This window comes from Saimiri boliviensis, chromosome 17, assembly GCF_048565385.1.
Source record: "Saimiri boliviensis isolate mSaiBol1 chromosome 17, mSaiBol1.pri, whole genome shotgun sequence".
NCBI lineage: Eukaryota > Metazoa > Chordata > Mammalia > Primates > Cebidae > Saimiri > Saimiri boliviensis.
Genome location: NC_133465.1, coordinates 26,915,842 through 26,933,551, shown reverse-complemented (window position 1 = coordinate 26,933,551; position 17,710 = coordinate 26,915,842). Strand labels below are relative to the sequence as shown.

The following is a 17,710-nucleotide window of genomic DNA, read 5'->3' as shown; positions in this document are numbered from 1 at the left end:
CTTGTGATCAGCCTGCCTCGACATCCCAAAGTGCTGGGATTACAGGCATGAGCCATCATGCCCAGCTGCAAATTACTTGTTAAAAACAAACAAAACATATACATAAAGCAAATTTAGCAAATTTCTAAAAATTGAAATCACAGAGTATGTCTTCTGAGGAAATAAGACTAAGCTAGAAATCAAGAGCAAAAAGATAATGAGAAAATCCTGTATGTTTGAAAATTAAGAAAAATACTTCTAAACAACTCTTAGGTCAAAAAGAAAATTACAATGTGAATTGGAAAATATTTTGAAGTGAATAATGTATAAAATCATGTGGGCAAGGCAATCTTAATATAAAGCATCATATGAGAAGTATTAATATAATTAACTTTACTATCCAGAAACCAGTTGAACGGAATATTACCAGTACTGAGTGATTATGCACAGGAAGTAGCAATATTGCATGAAAAACTAACAACCAACTAAGAAATGGGGGGAAGCCCTTTCATCCTGTTTAGTAATATAAAAATCTTTGGATAAGGAATTTAGTGGGAATACTTTCTCTATATTTAATCAGCATTCTGTCTCAATTTATAAATGCCACCTCCTCTCTCATTTATAAATATCCAGACTGACTCAGCCTAAGAAATCCTAAATTTGGCAAATTCAGAGTGTCTTATAAAGGCTAAATTGCAAAAGTTAATAGTGATCTTATTCTCTTGAACTTTTTCACCTGTCTCTCCCTATATATTTTATGGGAAAAACACACCATTTATGAAAGCACATCAGTCAGTAGATAGATTAGAATACACTAAATATACATCAATTTAACCTGCTTTGAATACTGTCAAATAGCCATAGAAAATTCAAGTTTATTTAATAATTTGCTGACAATCTGTTAACAGTACCTTATTAGGTATCAAGAGGTATTAATATATACAATTAACAGAACCCATTCTCTATATTCAAAAGATTTATAATCTAGGTGGGGACACAAGCCATGAACTTAAGACACTATGGACTCCGAGAAAGTGAGGGAGGAGCCAGGGACTTCTACTTCTGGTAATGGAGGACTAGGTAATAATTATTCTTCCTGATGAAGTCACTAAAAAATGGTGTAAACAAAATATGAGGAAATGGTTTTGGTAAGTGCATCAGAGAGCTAACAAGGTAGTGAGGAAAGACCTGGCCAAAATCTGAAAACTAAAATTGAGTTGAGAGAGCCTACACCTCAGGATTGTTTTTGTCTTAGAAGCTACTGTTGACATGGAAAAGGCAGTCATAAGGCTGAGCATAGTTTCTGGCTCTCATGGGACTTTGGTACCAAAGTGAGAACCTGAGGTCTTGGATGAAGGGCTATAGTTTGGTCTGGAATCCTGAATTGCTAAACCTGGAAGATAAAGGTGAATGGATGACAGACCAACACAGAGCTACTACAAGTCCTGAAATGGGATAAAGGTGATCCCAGACTGTCAAATTGACATAAACTTCAACTTTCAGTTGATCTATTTCCTTATATTTGGGTGTCACTAATAAACAGCATGTATCTGGATTATTTTTCTTCAATCTGAATTGGCTGTTATCCATTTACATTCAATGTAATTACAAATATATTTGCATTTGTTTCTACCAAATAAATACCCAGCTTTCCTATGTTCTTTTGTTTCTTCCTTTTTATGTTTTTGTTTTGGGGGAGAGGAGTCTTTGTTTTCATTCTGCTTTTTACCCCCTTCTTTACTGGCTTGGAATTTATAACTTCTATTTCTACAATTTTCAGTGATTATGCTAGAAAATTTTCACATGTATTTTTAACTCATCAGACTTGAACATTAAACAATATTTTTATTCCTTTTTTTCTGAACAATTAAGGACCTTAAACACTTGAATTACAATTACCTACTCTTCTAATTGATATGCAATTGTTATTGTGCCATTTAAGTCTAATCTATATTTTCCATTCCACAAAATATTATTTTACAGTTTATTTACATGCATCCATGTATTTACCAATTTATTTGCTCTTTTCTTTTTGCATTTCAGAGTTTCATTTAGTATACTCTTCCTATTCTCTGATGAATATCCTTTAGAATATGAGGTTGATAAACTCTCTGTTGTTTTTCAGAAAGCTTCTTTATTGTGCCTTTGTTCTGGAAAAATATATTCTCTGGGTATAGAATTTTGGTTTATAGTTATTTTCTCTCAGCCTAATTGTCATACCTTTGAATCTAATCTGTCTTTTTCTCTGGCTGCTTTTAAGATATTTTCTTTGCCTTTAATGTTCTAGGATTTTACTAGGTGTCTACATGTAGATTTCTTTAAATTTTTTCAACTTCAGATTCATTTGGCTTTCTGAATCTGTTAAATGAAATCCTTCAATATTCTTGAAATTCTCAGGAATATTTCTTCAAATGTTCTATCCATTTTCTCTTCTATAACTCTAATAAGATACATGTTTGACCACTTTGTTTTCTCTTCCAAGTATCTTAATGTTTCTTTTATATGTTTCATTTCTTGGTCTAAGTGGAATTCTGAATCACTCCTTCAGCTCTTATTTTCATTTCACTATTTTCTCTTCAGCTTTATGTAAACTGATGTTAAACCTATCCGTTGAATTTTTAATATTAATTACTAAGTTTTTATTTCTATCAATTGTCTAGTTGCTTGCTCTCTCATTTTCAGGACTTTCATTTCTTGAGATATATTAAACATTCTCATATTCTCTATTCTCTTTCTGATCATTTCTGTATCAGAAGTTTTCATGAGTCTGAATCTGCTGTTAGTTGTTTAGTTTGCCTTTTATCTATTGTATCTTGTAGTGATTCTTTACTATGAGCTAATTTTCCTTAGAACTTTGTGGCAATTCTTTAAAGTCTGGTATTGGTGGTTTGTCTGGAATGGCTGCTGCCATGCTGCTGGCTGCAGTGGGGGAGGTACACCTGGGGCTGTGTGCTCTGTGGAGCTGGTGGTAACCAGGAACAGGTGGGCGCCCTGTCCCCTTCCAAGTTGGCAGGATGGGAGTCTTGTGCTCTCTGGGCAACGTTGTGGCTGCCCAGCCATGGCTCAGGACCCAGGCATTCCTGTGCTCTTGGGGGCTGGGAGCAGGCAGGAGCCCTGCCCTCCTGGGTGAAGCCACAGCCACCCAGCCATGGCTGTAGACCTGGACACCTCTGCACTCCTGAGGACCTGGGAAGCTCCCCTGCTCCTGTAGGCTTTGATGTGCCTGCTCCCAATGTCTAGCCTCTCCCTGGTCCCGATGCCCATTCTGATTTCAGAGCAAAGTTGAGGCTGAGCCCAGTCACTGTGGCAACCCAGCTGGGTATGCACACACTTGGTGCAGCACTGACATGCCAGCCCCCTGCCACCTTGGCCCCCTTTAGACTTTGGGTGCCAATGAGCATGAAGGAAGCCCAAGGTGACATTTAAGGGTGGAAGCCCAAGGGGGCGTAAGGGTTGCTCGGTGTGTGCCTGGAGGCACCCCTTGGTACAAACAGTCTGAGCTCTGTGGGCACTGTAAATGGGAGGTTGGTGGCAGGAGGCAGACAGGCACCTGGGCAAAAAGGGATGGGTTCCTGGTGAAACTTCACCTTTGGGCCAGGCTGCCAGTTCTGTGGTCTAGAGTGAGAACTTATGGTTCTTTTTCTAGGCCCGCCATGGCTGTCCATGGGCCCATCAGCACACACTTCCCCTCCTCTGAAGCCCATAAAAACTCCAGACTCAGCCAGAGTCAGGTGGACAATGGGATGACCTGCCTGTGGAGAGGAGTTACCCACTGTGGGTCTCCTTTCTGCTCAAGCTGAACAGATGATGAGACAACCTGCCTGCAGAGAGGAGCTAACTACATGCTGCTGGTCTCTCTACTGAGAGCTGAGTATATGATGGAATGACCTGACTATGGAAAGGAGCTACCTACTGCAAGTCTCCTCTGAATTGTTCTGTCACCCAATAAAGCACCTCTTTGCCTTGCTCACTCTTCACTTGTATGCATACCTCATTCTTCCTGGACATGGGACTAGAACTGGGGATTCATTGAATGGCAGGGCTAAAAGAGCTGTCACACAAACAGGGCTGAAACACACCCCTTGCTTGCCACGTTGTAAGAGATGAGAAGGAGTGAAGAGAGGAAAAGAGCTGTGGCCCTTCAGGGAGCTCAGACCTAGGAGCTCCCCAAGCCAGGGCTGAAACACTCTCCTTGGGGCTCTGCAGTTCCTGGTATTTCCAAGCTTCTGAGCACGACTGCATTCCTTGGTGCCAGCCCTGGAAGCTACTTGCAGTATGCCAGGTCCAGTTGCAGCACTGCAGGGAACCAGTTCCTGTGCTGGTGCCTGGAGCTGCCCACCCTGATGTAGCTGGTGTGTTTGGCTTTGTGCAGTGGCTGGACCTTACGCTTGCTCACCTGCATACCCCTTGAGGAGCTCCCCATGCCAGGGCTGAAACACTCTCTTTGGGGCTCTGCAGTTCTTGGTATTCCAAGCTTCCAGGTGTCACTGCATTATCTGGTGCCAGCCTTGGAAGCTGCTTGCAGTATGCCTGGTCTGGCTGCAGCCTCACAGGGAACCAGTACCTGTGCTGGCATCTGGAGCTGCCTGCCCTGTCACAGCCAGTGCACTTGGCTGTATGCAGTGGCTGGATCTCACACTTCCTCACTTTCACACCCCTTGCCATTCTGTGCCTGGCTCACCCTTGGCAGGTGTGGAATCCAGGCTGGTAGTGCAAGCCGAGCACAGCCCGCCAGGCTGAGTGGGTGGAATGAGTCCAGCAGGCTTGAGCAAAACTCAGGCGAAGGCACCACCAGCCACAAAGGTTTCCAGCCATAAAAGTGACACCCCAAGGATCCTGTGACAGTATGAAGATAGTTTCCTTAAGGAAAACATTTTTACTTGCTTTTTTCAGGTGCCTGGGGCAATATAAGACCTGAACCACCTTTAATCAAATTGTCGGTTTGAGGCTTTTTCAAGCTGCCTAGGTAGTATTAGTTTGAGTTGCAAACCTCCTAACAGCTCTCCTACGATTATAAATTCTCAAGAGAAATTCACACCCTTTCTACCCATGGGTCAGTGACAAGGACCAAACAGGCAGTTTTCCTTACTGATAATGGGAAATTATTTCTAGTTCACTCTACATGTAGCCCTTTGAACACTCACCATTTTGTGTGTGTGTGTGTGTGTGTGTGTGCGTGCTTATTAGACACCCTACTTTGGGCACGCCCTGGGCTTCACTTCAAGGATCCAGTCTTGAATAACTATATTCAAAGTTAACTACTTCAACAAATCCCCACAGGCTGGAGGTCAGCTTTAGGAGTTACTTTGTCCTTCACTCAGTTAACTTCTACATTCACTCAGCTCCTGGCTTGCATATTCACTTTTTGTTAGTTCATGGCTGCATTCATGATGTTGATTTCTACATTTTATCTAACATTTTAGTTGTTTTCAGTTGACTTTAGTGGGCACCTCATTCACCGTGTTGCCAGAAAATACATTATTCATATAGTTTGAGGTCTTTACATCTATGTTTCTAAGTTAAACTGATCTCTAATGTTATATTCTCATATTAAGCTGGTATTAAGGTGATATTAATCTCATTAAATGATTTGAGTAGTTGCCTCTCTTCTTCCCATCCTCCAAAACATGATAGAGATTAATGGCTCCTCAAAGGTTTTATAAAACCGATTTGTAAAACCATCTGGATCTGATGTCCTTGGCAAAGTTGGGAAAAGGTGGGCTTATCATCAGTTATTCAGATTCTTTAAGGTTACTGATATATTCAGGTGGTTCCTTTCTTCTTGAATTAATTTTGATGACTTTTTTTTTTTTTTTTTTTAGAAAACCTTCATTTTCAAATTCATTGGCATAGTTATCTATATTCTGATGTTTAAAAAAAATCTCCATAATGCCCACACAGTAATATCCCTTTTTTTGTTCATAATTTTTTAATTTATCAGCTTTATTAGAGGTCTTATTGATTACTTTTTTGTTCAATTATTTTAAAGTTTTACTATTTTAAAAATTATTTTCTTACTTTTTTCTTTAGGTTTTCTTTGGAGTTCCTTTTCTGGCTTCTTGAGTTGAACTTAGCTCATTTACTTTTCAGTCTTTCTTGTTATTTTATAAAGGCATAACAAATGGATCACTTTAGCAGTATTCTATAAATTTTGACAAATTCTTTGTCATGCACTTCCAAATATTTTGTAATTTCCATTGTTTAGGAGAGTAATCTTTCAGTTCCCAAACATCAAAAATTTTTTTAATGCTGATTTTTATTTTATTTGCTTTGAAGATAAAAAAATGTATCTGTATATGCACCTCTTCAAAATGGTTAAGACAGCATGTGGTGGCTCATGCCTATAATCCCAGCACTTTGGGAGGCCTAGGTGGGTGGATGACCTGAGATCAGGAGTTCAAGACCAGCTTGGCCAATATGGTGAAATCTTGTCTCTACTAAAAATACAAAAATAAAATAAAATTAAAAATAAATAAATAAATAAAATAAAATAATAAAAAAATTTAGCCAGACGTGGTGGCACATGGCTGTAATCCCAGCTACTCCAGAGGCTTAGGTGTGAGAACTGCTTGAACCCAGGAAGTAGAGGTTGCAGTGAGCCGAGATTGTACCATGGCACTCCAGTCTGGGCAACAAAGCAAGACTCCATCCCAAAAAACACACACACGCACACAGAAAAACCCAAAATGGTTGAAGACTTCCTTTGTCATCTATTTTGTGATCAATTCATGTAAATATTCCATGTATATTTCATTTTATTATTTTGTTGAGATGGCTTGTTATCTTTATTTACGTCTTTTTTTGAGCTTTCTACATAGTGTTATTTATGTGTGCCTCCTGTAAGCAGTATATAGCTGGATTTTCCACCTATCTAGTCTGCTTAATCAATTTACATTATGATGAATGTAATCAAATTACATTATGATGAATTTACATTATGATGAATGCCAATACTTATATTTATTTCGATTATTTTGTTCTAAATGCAACTTTTTTTTTCCCTGCTGTCCTCTAGGACTCCTCACTTTGGCTTCACCCTTTTGCCTTCTACTGTACTGGTAAGTTGTCTATATTCTTCTGCTTACCCTTGGCTCCCTTCCTTCTCCTCTCACCTCCACGCACACATGGATTGGGAAGCTGTAGCAGAGACTGCTAGGCTAGTCGCCTACCTTATATACAGCATCTTTTTCTTACTTTAAAATAGAATACTTATAGCTAGTTGAGTGCACAGCTGACCAGAATGAAAATGCCCTTCCGGGCTTCCTTGACAACTCTGTGTAGCAAATGGGATATAGCAAAAGTGTTGTGTTAAACTTCTAGGAGGTCTCTTTAAAAAGGAGGAAGTTCTAGCTGCCATCATGGACCAGGAAGATGGGTGCCAAGCACAAGGATGGTAGAGCAGAAAGACAGAAAGAACTTGGGTCTCTAATAACTTTGAAACTGCTATACCAGTCCTGGGATGCCTTCTTCCATACTTCACTTATAGGAGACAGCAATAAATGTCTGTCTTATTTAAGCCACTAATTCAGGATCTGTTTTACCAGAAGTTGAATGCAATTCCTGATACAGAAATTGTAGAAGGTTCTAGAATTTTTATTTCTTTACAAGGCACATTAACTACCAGTTTTAGAAAACAAAACAATTCCTTTTCTAGTTAATCAAGTAACTGAGTATTTAAAAATATTTCATGAAATTCAGTATTCAACTGTTTCTTGTGTCATGTGCCTTCCTTCCAGGTTCACTTTTCTTCTTGCTGGATGAAGCAGGCTGCAGTTGACATGCAAAGAAAAGCTGAGATACAAGAGTGAAGAGTCCTAATGGCATTCTAGCCTTCAGTGCCAGTGTCCTTACCCCTGCCCTTCTAGAGGTTTGATTATACAAGCCAACAAATCGTGTTTACATGCAGTCACTTGAGGCCAAAGAATCCTGACAAAAGGAAATAGAAAGCTACTGAACAGATGTGTTCCTGTGGCATTTGCCTAATTTATCCACAGTGAAGTAACCAGAAACTATAGATTTAAATTCTTAGAGAGGAAGTTGATTTTTTTTAAAAGATAACGAAGAAGAAACTACATAGAAGAAGCACCAGAAGAGAAAGATAAAAATGAAGAAACTAAAAATAACAAGGCTCAGAATGCTGCCTAATTTATCAAACTTGTCAACAGCGGCAGTTAAGAGTAGAAATCTGTTCTTTAAGGAAAAATACAGACAAACACTATCAAATAGTATTAGCTGTCAAGGGAACAATAAAAAACACAAATAATTGTCAATAATACATGGTTTTTTTTTTTCTTTTTTCTTTCTTTTTTTTTTGAGACAGGGTCTTGCTTTGTCACCTAGGCTAGAGTGCAATGGTGTGATCTTGGCTCACTGCAACCTCTGCCTCACAGGCTCAAGCGATCCTCCCATGTTAGCCTCCTGAGTAGCTGGGACGACAGGCATGCACCACCAGACCTGGCTAATTTTGTAAGTTTTTGTAGAGGATATCTCATTATATTGCCCAGGCTGGTCTCGAGTGATCCTTCCACCTTGGCCTCCTGAGTAGCTGAGACTGCAGGTGCATGCTACCATGCCTGGCTAATTTTTTTAACTTTTTTTGTAGAAAGGAGGTCTCACTATATTGCCCAGGCTGGTCTCAAGTGATCCTCCTGCCTTGGACTCCAAAGTACTGGGATTATAGATGTGACCCACAATGTCCAGGTCAATACATCTTTTTATATTTCAACTATTTAAAATAGTCTAAGGACAATACTTGCATACTAAATTTCCTCTTAAAACTCTCTGGCCATTTTGTACTCAACGCAATATATAAATGGTGCATTTTACGATTTAATTCAAGATTTTATTTACTTATTTTGGCCTGGTCCTGTTTTTAGCACAGGACTGAAGTTCCTTTTGCTGGGCATGCTATACCTTATATATTTTTTAAATGTAAGATTTTCCCCTTGACCATGACAGAATAAAAAGCCCAAATTTAAGATATATACTAATCTAGGACACAAACAACTGTTCCACTGAGGCAAGATTTTTAAGAATGCAGGAATAAAAATTCTATTATAACATGCACTTTATACATATTCTTCAATTTACGTATGATTATCTAAAAAGCAAATCATATATACATTCTTTATAAGTATCGAGTAAAATCTATGAGCTAAAATGGGTATTTAGAAAAGAAAATAATTACCTTTGATGCAAGGTTGTCTACTAGAGCAATCATAGAATTCTTAAACAAGGCAGCAGCAGTCAGAGGTCGCTTGGTCACCTCTGTAATGCTCAGTTTGCCTTCAGGCCACATATTTTTGAGCACAGGATTTGAACTGAGAAGCACAGAAACAGCAATTCAAATGTCACATTCAAATAAGCTGGATAAAAACTGATAAGCAAGTCTGTTGAAATGTATCCTGAGAATCATAATTGGACTACAGACTGAACTCACAAGGCCTAATTGGAAGGAAGATTCCATCCAGAAAATTATGCTGCAAGTATAATGACTGATACTGCAATGCAAATTGAGATTTTTCCAAATGATAGCACATTTAAAAAATTATTTAAACTTTTTTAAAGTGACGTGTTTATTATACCTATGTAGGACCCTCAAATGGTCAATATGGCTCTTACATTAAATATATAAAACAAATCCATTTTTGTGATGATTAAAAAATGAGGACAAACCACTAGTAGAAAAATGATCCTCAGTGTCACAGCAGAAAATATAAAAGTGGCAACATCTTTGAATTAAAACAAATATTTATATATTAATAGAACAGGTAACACTACAGAAAGATTGCTCTTTATAAAAACACAGGTAGGAATATAAAATAACCATTTTTATATTGTCCCTAGAAAATCCCTTTACTGCAGTTCAAATTGAGAACAAATTTGTAGGTAGCATTGGCATTTACAATATTTTATTAATGTGACATTAGGACAATTGCAATCCAATTCTAAAAATGCATTTCAGGCCAATTTTCAGGTTAAAACTGTATATTCACTATTTTGCTCTGTGGAGCTATTTTTAAAAATGTGTAGTGATCTCAACTGTCTTTTTCTTCTGGTTTCATATTGGGTGCTTTTGATGGTAAAGTAATTGGAACTCAAAATGTTGCTTGCTACCTAGAAACTTTTGTCAGAAAAAACTTTTCTTAAAAAATTGGGAGTTGAGAAGAAAAAATAATTAACATTAGTATTCATTGCTAATTATTCTTACTACTGCTAGTATTTTACCCATGTTCTTTCCCTCATATAAAATGTTAAAAATTGAGTTGGTTCCCTTTCTGTATGTAGGTGCTCAAAATAATAGCTGCAAGATGAAAGGGTAGATGAGTGCAGCGTGAAGATAAACAGTGATGTGCAGATTGACTGGGTCTGTGAACACAGACAGAGCAACGCTCCCAGTCCTTGCCATCACCAGCAAGCAGTGCCAACTACTGTCAAAGTGGCTACAAAATGCTGCAATAAGCTGTGGCTTATGAACTCAGTTTCATCACTTTCTAGTTCTAGTCCATGATTTTCCATTTGTACACTTGTATCAAAATGACTACATAGATGTATATTGTTTTTCCTTAACTTTTTCATTATTAACTTTAGCAGAGAAATAATTTAAGGCAACGTTCTCAATTTACAGTGCACTTGGTGCCTGAATACTATTCTAACACTTACTGAATAGAATTTTCAGAAAGTAGAAAGTTGTACTTTGTGTACTTTAACATTCTGACACATGTCAAAAGACTGTCTTTTAGTCACTGGCTTTTGGTCTATGCAGTTTCTACTCCAAATTCTTTGTCTACCTCACTCACTGTTGGCCATATTTGGAGACTATTCCTGTACTACGCTGTAAAGGTTGGAAATGAAGTAAATAAAATAATACATTAAGTAGCAGAATTGATAAAAAATGAATCCAAACAGTTGTAGGGAGTCATTTTAAAAAGAAAGAACTTTCATGCCAAGTCATAGCTATAATATTTTTTGTTTTTCTGAGACAAGGTCTCATTCTGTCACCCAGGCTAGAGAGCAGTGGCAAGATAATAGCTCATTGCAGTCTCGACCTCCCAGGCTCAAGAGATCACTTCAGCCTCCAGAGTAGCTGGGACTACAGGCACATGCCACCATGCCTGGCTTTTTAAAATTTTTTATAGAAATGAGGTCTCCCTGTGCTGTCCAGGCTGGTCTCAAACTCCTGGGCTCAAGTGATTCTCCCACCTCAGCCTCCCAAAGTGCTTGGATTACAGGTGGCAGCCACCATGCCCAGCCTGAATGTAATATTAACAAAATAGTTTTCAAATATTTTAAATACCAGAACTCTTATCTTAAAAGAGAAGCTCATTCAGAGACCCGGTATAATAGGTAAGACAGATCTCATCTGGCTAACAAGATAGTAGTAAAGAGTAAAAGTCTGTGCACTTGGTATGTAAAATGCTTGCTCCCTTCCTCCCTCCATTTACACAGACACACACACACACAGACACACACAGAGACACACACACACAAAAGCATGCATACATGTGTGTATACTATCAAGGTCTACAGAACTAGAATCCAAGAAACACTGCTTAAAAATAATTATATTGCTGGGTGTAGTGGTGTATGCCTGTACCACCAGCTACTGCGGAGGCAGAGGGGAGAATCACTTGAGCCTAGGAGTTCAGGGTTATAGCGAGCTATGATCACATCACTGTACTTCAGGCTGGTGTGATCATAGCTCACTTTTGAGCTTTTTTCTTTTTGAGAGGTGGGATACCACCACCTCTCAAAAAGAAAAATCATTATATTAACATATACAAAGAAAAGAATGGATTCAAATTTTGGAAGGTTGTTAGCCATGGAAGCATCAAATAGTGTCCAGAGGAGAAGGTGGCTCATTCCAATACCATCTAGGAGGATGGCTTTAGCTAAAAGAAAAAAAAAAGTCAAGACTTCCCATCTCATGGGCAAGGCCTTTCCTATTATGAAGATATATGCAATATGCTGCATTTAACAGACTTTCAATCTTTCAACCTTTTGCAAAACTATTCCTACTGTGAAATGGATTCATCTTAGCCTGATGCCTTTATTTGTTGGGTTTATTTAAGTTCCTTTGCTCTGATTGTGTGCCTACCAGGCAACTAAGCATTCTAGATTCCATGGGTAATAATGAATGAGAGTTCTTACTGCTATTAGACTTCCTAAGCAGGTTTTCCAATATGGAAAAACAGCCTGTTATATGAACACAATTACAATTGGCCCTCCATATCCACAGCTTCCACTTTCAACATACCGTGGATAGAAAATATTTTTTTAAAAGATGGTAGTGCCGGTACTAAAGATGTACAGACTTTTTTGGGGGGTTGTTATTCCCTAAACGATACAATATAATAACTATTTACATAGTACTTACATTCTATTAGGTTTTATAAGTAATCTAGACATGATTTAAAGTATCTGGGAGGATGTGTATAAGTTATATGTAAGTACTACACCATTTTATATAAGGGACTTGAAAATATATGGATTTTGCTTATCTTTGGCGGAAGAGGGTACTGGATGGAATTAATCCCCCATGTATATCTCAGGACAACTATATTCCATTCCATGTTACTGTTAGATTTTCCACTGGAAATAAATCCACATGCTGCTTGTTTCTACATTGGCCCTGTGCGCCTGGGCTATATGAGTTCACCATTGAAGGGTGAAGCTATTCTCAGATGAACCTCTGGGCCGTGGTACATTCACAAAATTCACAAACACTATCTTGTGTAGCCTCTTGGTACACATACTGGCAACACACCCTGATGGTTCCACTGGCCAAATGAGGCTGTTTTTTCCAAGTTGAGCTTTTAACATTTTCTGCAGAGAGAAAAGCTAGACTCTGTCATTTGTCCCTCAAAATGAGTATAACTTACCTGATAAATTCAGCATTGAAATTCCCTTCTGAAAGTCCCTTTCCCCCATGCCCAGTTCTTCCAAGGACCCTCTGTCACATTCTTATGTCTGTAACTTTCTACTGATGATAGTGCCATCATTAATCTTGGTGGCGTCAACATCCACAGAGATGAACCATTTGATAACATTTCTTGAAAGAAGAGTTTAAACACATCTCTATATTTTCATTTCCTGTATTCCCTTGAGCTCACATCAATGAGACATTTGTCTTCAACACTACATGGAAACCAGTGTTGTCAATAGTCCTCCCACTAACCTTGGTGTTAGCAAATCCAATGGTCACTCTTGGTCCTCTCATCACTCCTGCTTTTGACAAGATTTGATGTAGTTTCTAATTTTTTTTCTTGTTTAAGCATTTTTTCTTGGCTTGGCCTCTGTGACACCAGATTCCTGGTTTACTTCCTACCTCACTGGCATGCTCTCAGTTTCCTTTGCTAGTTCCTCTTTCCTTGTTTGACTCTACATGTTACAGTGTCTCAGGAATTCATCTTTTTAACGTCTTGTCTTTTTTAAACATACACCCACTCCCTAGATACTCTCATCTAGTCTATGGCTTTAAATACAATCAATACACTGATGGCTGTGAATTTGTATCTCTAGCCTCACCTTTCTCCTGAGATCCAGATGCATATTTGCAATTGCTGATTTGGCACTTTTAATTGACTATCCAATATGCACTTCAGACATAACATATCCAAAGCAAAACTCTTGATTTTCCTGAACCACTTAGTGTTTCCTCTTGTCTTCCCCTATCAGGCTCAGCTATCATCGTTGATTTCTGTCTTCCTCTCATACCACACATCCTCTCTACTAGCAAATCTTCTCAACTCTACTTTCAAAATATCACCCAATCTGACTCCTTTTCATTATCTCTGTTGCTACCACCAGGCCTCAGCTTGCATTATTAAACTCACCTCCTTTACTGGTCTATTTCCATGCCTGTCCTTTACTATGTGCATTTTACATAGTAGTAGCATCAGTGATCTCTTTAAAACATAAATCACATCACATCATAAATTCCAACACTTCCCTTCATACTTTGTTCTTATCTGGACTCAGGCTCTTTGTAATCCAGGCCCTACCTACCTTTCTAAAGTCACTCTTTCCATCCCTTACTCTGTTTTCAGTCACAATGGCCTCGCTGTCAAGACATTCAAGCTCACTCCCAACTTGGGGCCTTGGGACTAGTTATTCTCCCTGCCTGGAATGCTCTTCCTCTAGATATCTGCATGGCTCCCTTCTTCACTTAATTCAGGTCTCTGCTGAAATGTAAGAGGCCTTTTCTGACTACCCTATCTATAATTCCTCACAGCTCCTCGTCTATACCCTTCAACTGCTTCTCTACTTTGTTTTTTCTGCACAGCACTTGTCACAAACTGAAAGTTGTTTCCTTGTTTATTAACTGTCACCTTCACTAGACTTTACTCTCCATGAGGCCAGGGACTTTGCCTACATTTTTTTTCACAGCTATATCCCACAATACAGAAGAATGTTTGGCTCCAAGGTGCTCAATACGTTTTTGATAATCTACTGACCAACTGACTAAGCAGATTTAATAAATGAGTGAATACAGTTCTTCAACCTATAAGAAGATGGTCAAGAATCCTCTTTCTTCTTCATGGACCTTCTTTTTAAAGTATCCATACTGGATTTAAACTTGTTATCATTTGCCAAGTTTTATTTTGCCACAACTTTCCCACGTGTTGTTGGTTTGTGAGAAGATTTCGTCTGCTCAGTCACTATCGGTGCTCACTGATACCAGATGCTAGTCTGAAATCAGAGTGGTCTCTCATTTGGGGGTGAAAACACTACAGTGGGAATCTGAGTATGTCAAACTTCTAGCTGGGCCAGATGTCACCTGACACTTCTTCATCACACTGGCCTGGCCTGAGAACTGCTGAGTATACTGGTAGGGAATGCTGGAGGGCTGGCAGCAGTGAGCACAGAAACTGAAGCAACCCAAGGGAAATCAAAGCAAATCATTTTATTAGCAGGTCCCTGCCCTAAGTTTATAGATTTTTATCATAAAGTTATATGCTATTTATTAGGTCTGATAAAGCAGAACTAGAAAATACACCAGAAACTCTTAAAACTGTGCATAAATATAACCAGGTGCATATATTACATATGCCAATGAGCTTAATCTAGAGTTAATAAAATTTCAATCTTACCTGTTATACATAAGGCGCTTGAAATCTTGAAATAAAGTATCTTTATTTTTGTCAATAAAACCAATGACAGAATAGCTAAAAGGGGGAAAAATCACAGAAAACATGTATTATTCACCAAGCAAGAGCCACATTTAAGCTTCTCTAGGAGGCAACAAGCCTTTCCACTGTTAATTATGCAATCAATAATCTAAAAGTTGGTATTGTTCACCTTGTTCTGTATTAAAAAATACCAAATTTACCTACTAATAGAAGGAACTTTGTTTCTATTCTTCAAAAGGAGAGCAAGCATCAGTACTATTACTATGATTAAGATGATAATTTCCTACTGGTTTATTGCTTACCTCAAGAAGATGACTTTTTAAAAGATAGCTGTATTTATCATCCAGCATTCCTAAGATAAAAGCAAAACAGCAACATACAGGAACTAACAGTCTCATCCGTAGGGAGGTCAAGTGACTTGCCTAAGGTTCACTCAATGTTCAGGGTAGGATAAAAGAATCCAAGAAGAACTGCAAAGGATGGTAAGAACTGGATAAGCAGAGGAGAAAAAGGCAGGCGGATCACACAGGGAAACAGATCAATCAAATAAAGTGAGGAAAGCAGGCACATGCATTGAGTTCTGCAGAGAGAGTGAGGGGGCCGGTAGAGATGGTTTTGAGGAAGAGAGATGAGTAAGGTCTTGAAAGTTCAGCTAAGATTGTAGTTGGTAAGAAGAGTGGGAATAGAAGCTGTACTACTCCAGTGGCTGGCATGGACTCTAGGAGGTGTCAATTCAGTGTTGGGGTTATACAAGTCATTGGAGACTCTGGATGATTAAGACAGAGGCTAGGAGATTAGGCAAATCAGAACTTTAGACACAGCTACACCTTACAGTTCTGCTCTTGTGTCTGTTTTCTCCCTTGACAATCAAATCAGTGTAGGCAATTTCCAGATCTCTGACCTGGATTCCTTGCCTTACATATTAATACTGCAAGAAAGTTCCTTCAGGCTGTGCTGCCCAGGGGTACTTTAAAGTTATCACACCCAATATTGTTTCCTTGCCTGCCCTGACCTAGGTCTTCTTAATACCTTCAAGTCACTTTTGACTGAATCTTTGTGATTTGACCTCAAAGATCTCAAGCTGCTCTTCCAAATATTCCTACTTCTCTGTGCTACAAAAAAGGATACACTCCCATCAAATGGACCTAGTTGCTATTTCCTGAATATTTTTTAGCATCCTTCCCACTTCTTCCTATAAAAATAATTCCCAGCATTCAAAGATCAGCATCGGCCTTCCTGGGTTTATCACACAAATACTGGAAGTATTTTCTTATTCTAAATTGCAACAACACTTGCTATTACTCATACGGCAATTATTTTAGACCATTTATTGTATACATGTATATAAATGTGTCTGTGTGTATACAAGTATTTGTGTTTACATGTATATAAATAAGAACACATACAACCACACATGTATGTATGCATGCATGTATGTATCTATCTTACATGGCAAGCTCTTTGTGGGCAGGGACCATATCTTACGAAGTATTGAGCACATAGAAGATACTCGGTAAAAATCCAGAAAAGGATTGAAGAGTTTAAGGAGAGAAGAGGAAGTCTGAGGCACTGAATAGCCCTCAGAAGTGTTAGTTGAAGTTCTAGACTAGGCGTCTAGAAACCTAGTTATTGTCTCAGTTCTTCTGTAAATTTGCTACATGACATTGAGTAAGAACTTTACTCATTCTGCATAAGTTTCTTCATCTGTAAAACGAAGTGGCTGGTTTAAGTAATCTCTAAGGCCTCTATCCAGCTCTGCATTTGTGCCATTCTGAGTTGTATGAAAGCACCCTGCAAGTGAGGCTTGGATTTTTAGTGGGAGATATTTGTATGGTACTGGATTTTCCCTCTTCAGTATTATGGAACCTGGGAATGGGACCAGAAAAAGTGGAAAATGGTGCCATTCTATCACTAATGGTTAGTTTGACAGATGGTGTGATAATTTTGAATCATATTATTTTATGGCTCTAGAATTTTAATTTAAATCAGGAACAGCTATTAAAATTTCTTCAAACATCTTTTCAGCATTTATAGAGAAGATCATTTACTTTTGTTTTGTTTAATATCTTCCTACAATGGATTACATGTAAAGAATTCTTAACGTAAAAAATAAGAAAAAGAGTTCTTTAAACAATAAGATGAGGAGCAGTGTTCAGTGGACAGTGAAAGCATAATAAATATAGTAGGCTAGGGAAATGCAGCCCCAACAAAACTTCCACATCAAATTCCCTGTAACCTGGAAATGTTACATTATATTGTAAAATATGTGATTAATGATCTTGAGAGGAGAAGCTCATCCTATATTATTTGAATGGGCCCTACGTGCCAGATCACATGACACTTTAAGAGAGTGGCTGGGCTCGGTGGCTCATGCCTGTAATCCCCGCACTTTCGGAGGCTGAGGCAGGAGGATCATTTGAGGTCGGGAGTTTGAGACCAGCCTGGCCAACATGGTGAAACACTGCCTCTACTAAAAATACAAAAATTAGCCAGGCGTGGTGGTATGCACCTATAATTCCAGCTACTCAGGAGGCTGAGGTGGGAGAATTGCTTGGGCCCGGGAGGCGGAGGTTGCAGTGAGCTGAGATCGCAGTACTGCA

At 38.6% G+C, this 17,710-nt stretch overlaps 1 protein-coding gene across 1 annotated transcript in view; it reads right to left on the bottom strand.

Annotated features, from left to right (window-relative positions):
- Nucleotides 1-17,710, bottom strand: part of MYO1D (myosin ID) — a 363,423-nt gene that overhangs the window by 222,093 nt on the left and 123,620 nt on the right. The window contains exons 13-14 of the mRNA XM_003933128.4: nt 15,072-15,146; nt 9,167-9,299 (exon numbers count right to left, since the gene is read on the bottom strand). Coding sequence (XP_003933177.2) covers nt 9,167-9,299; nt 15,072-15,146 — 208 coding nt within the window. The remainder of the gene's footprint in view (nt 1-9,166; nt 9,300-15,071; nt 15,147-17,710) is intronic.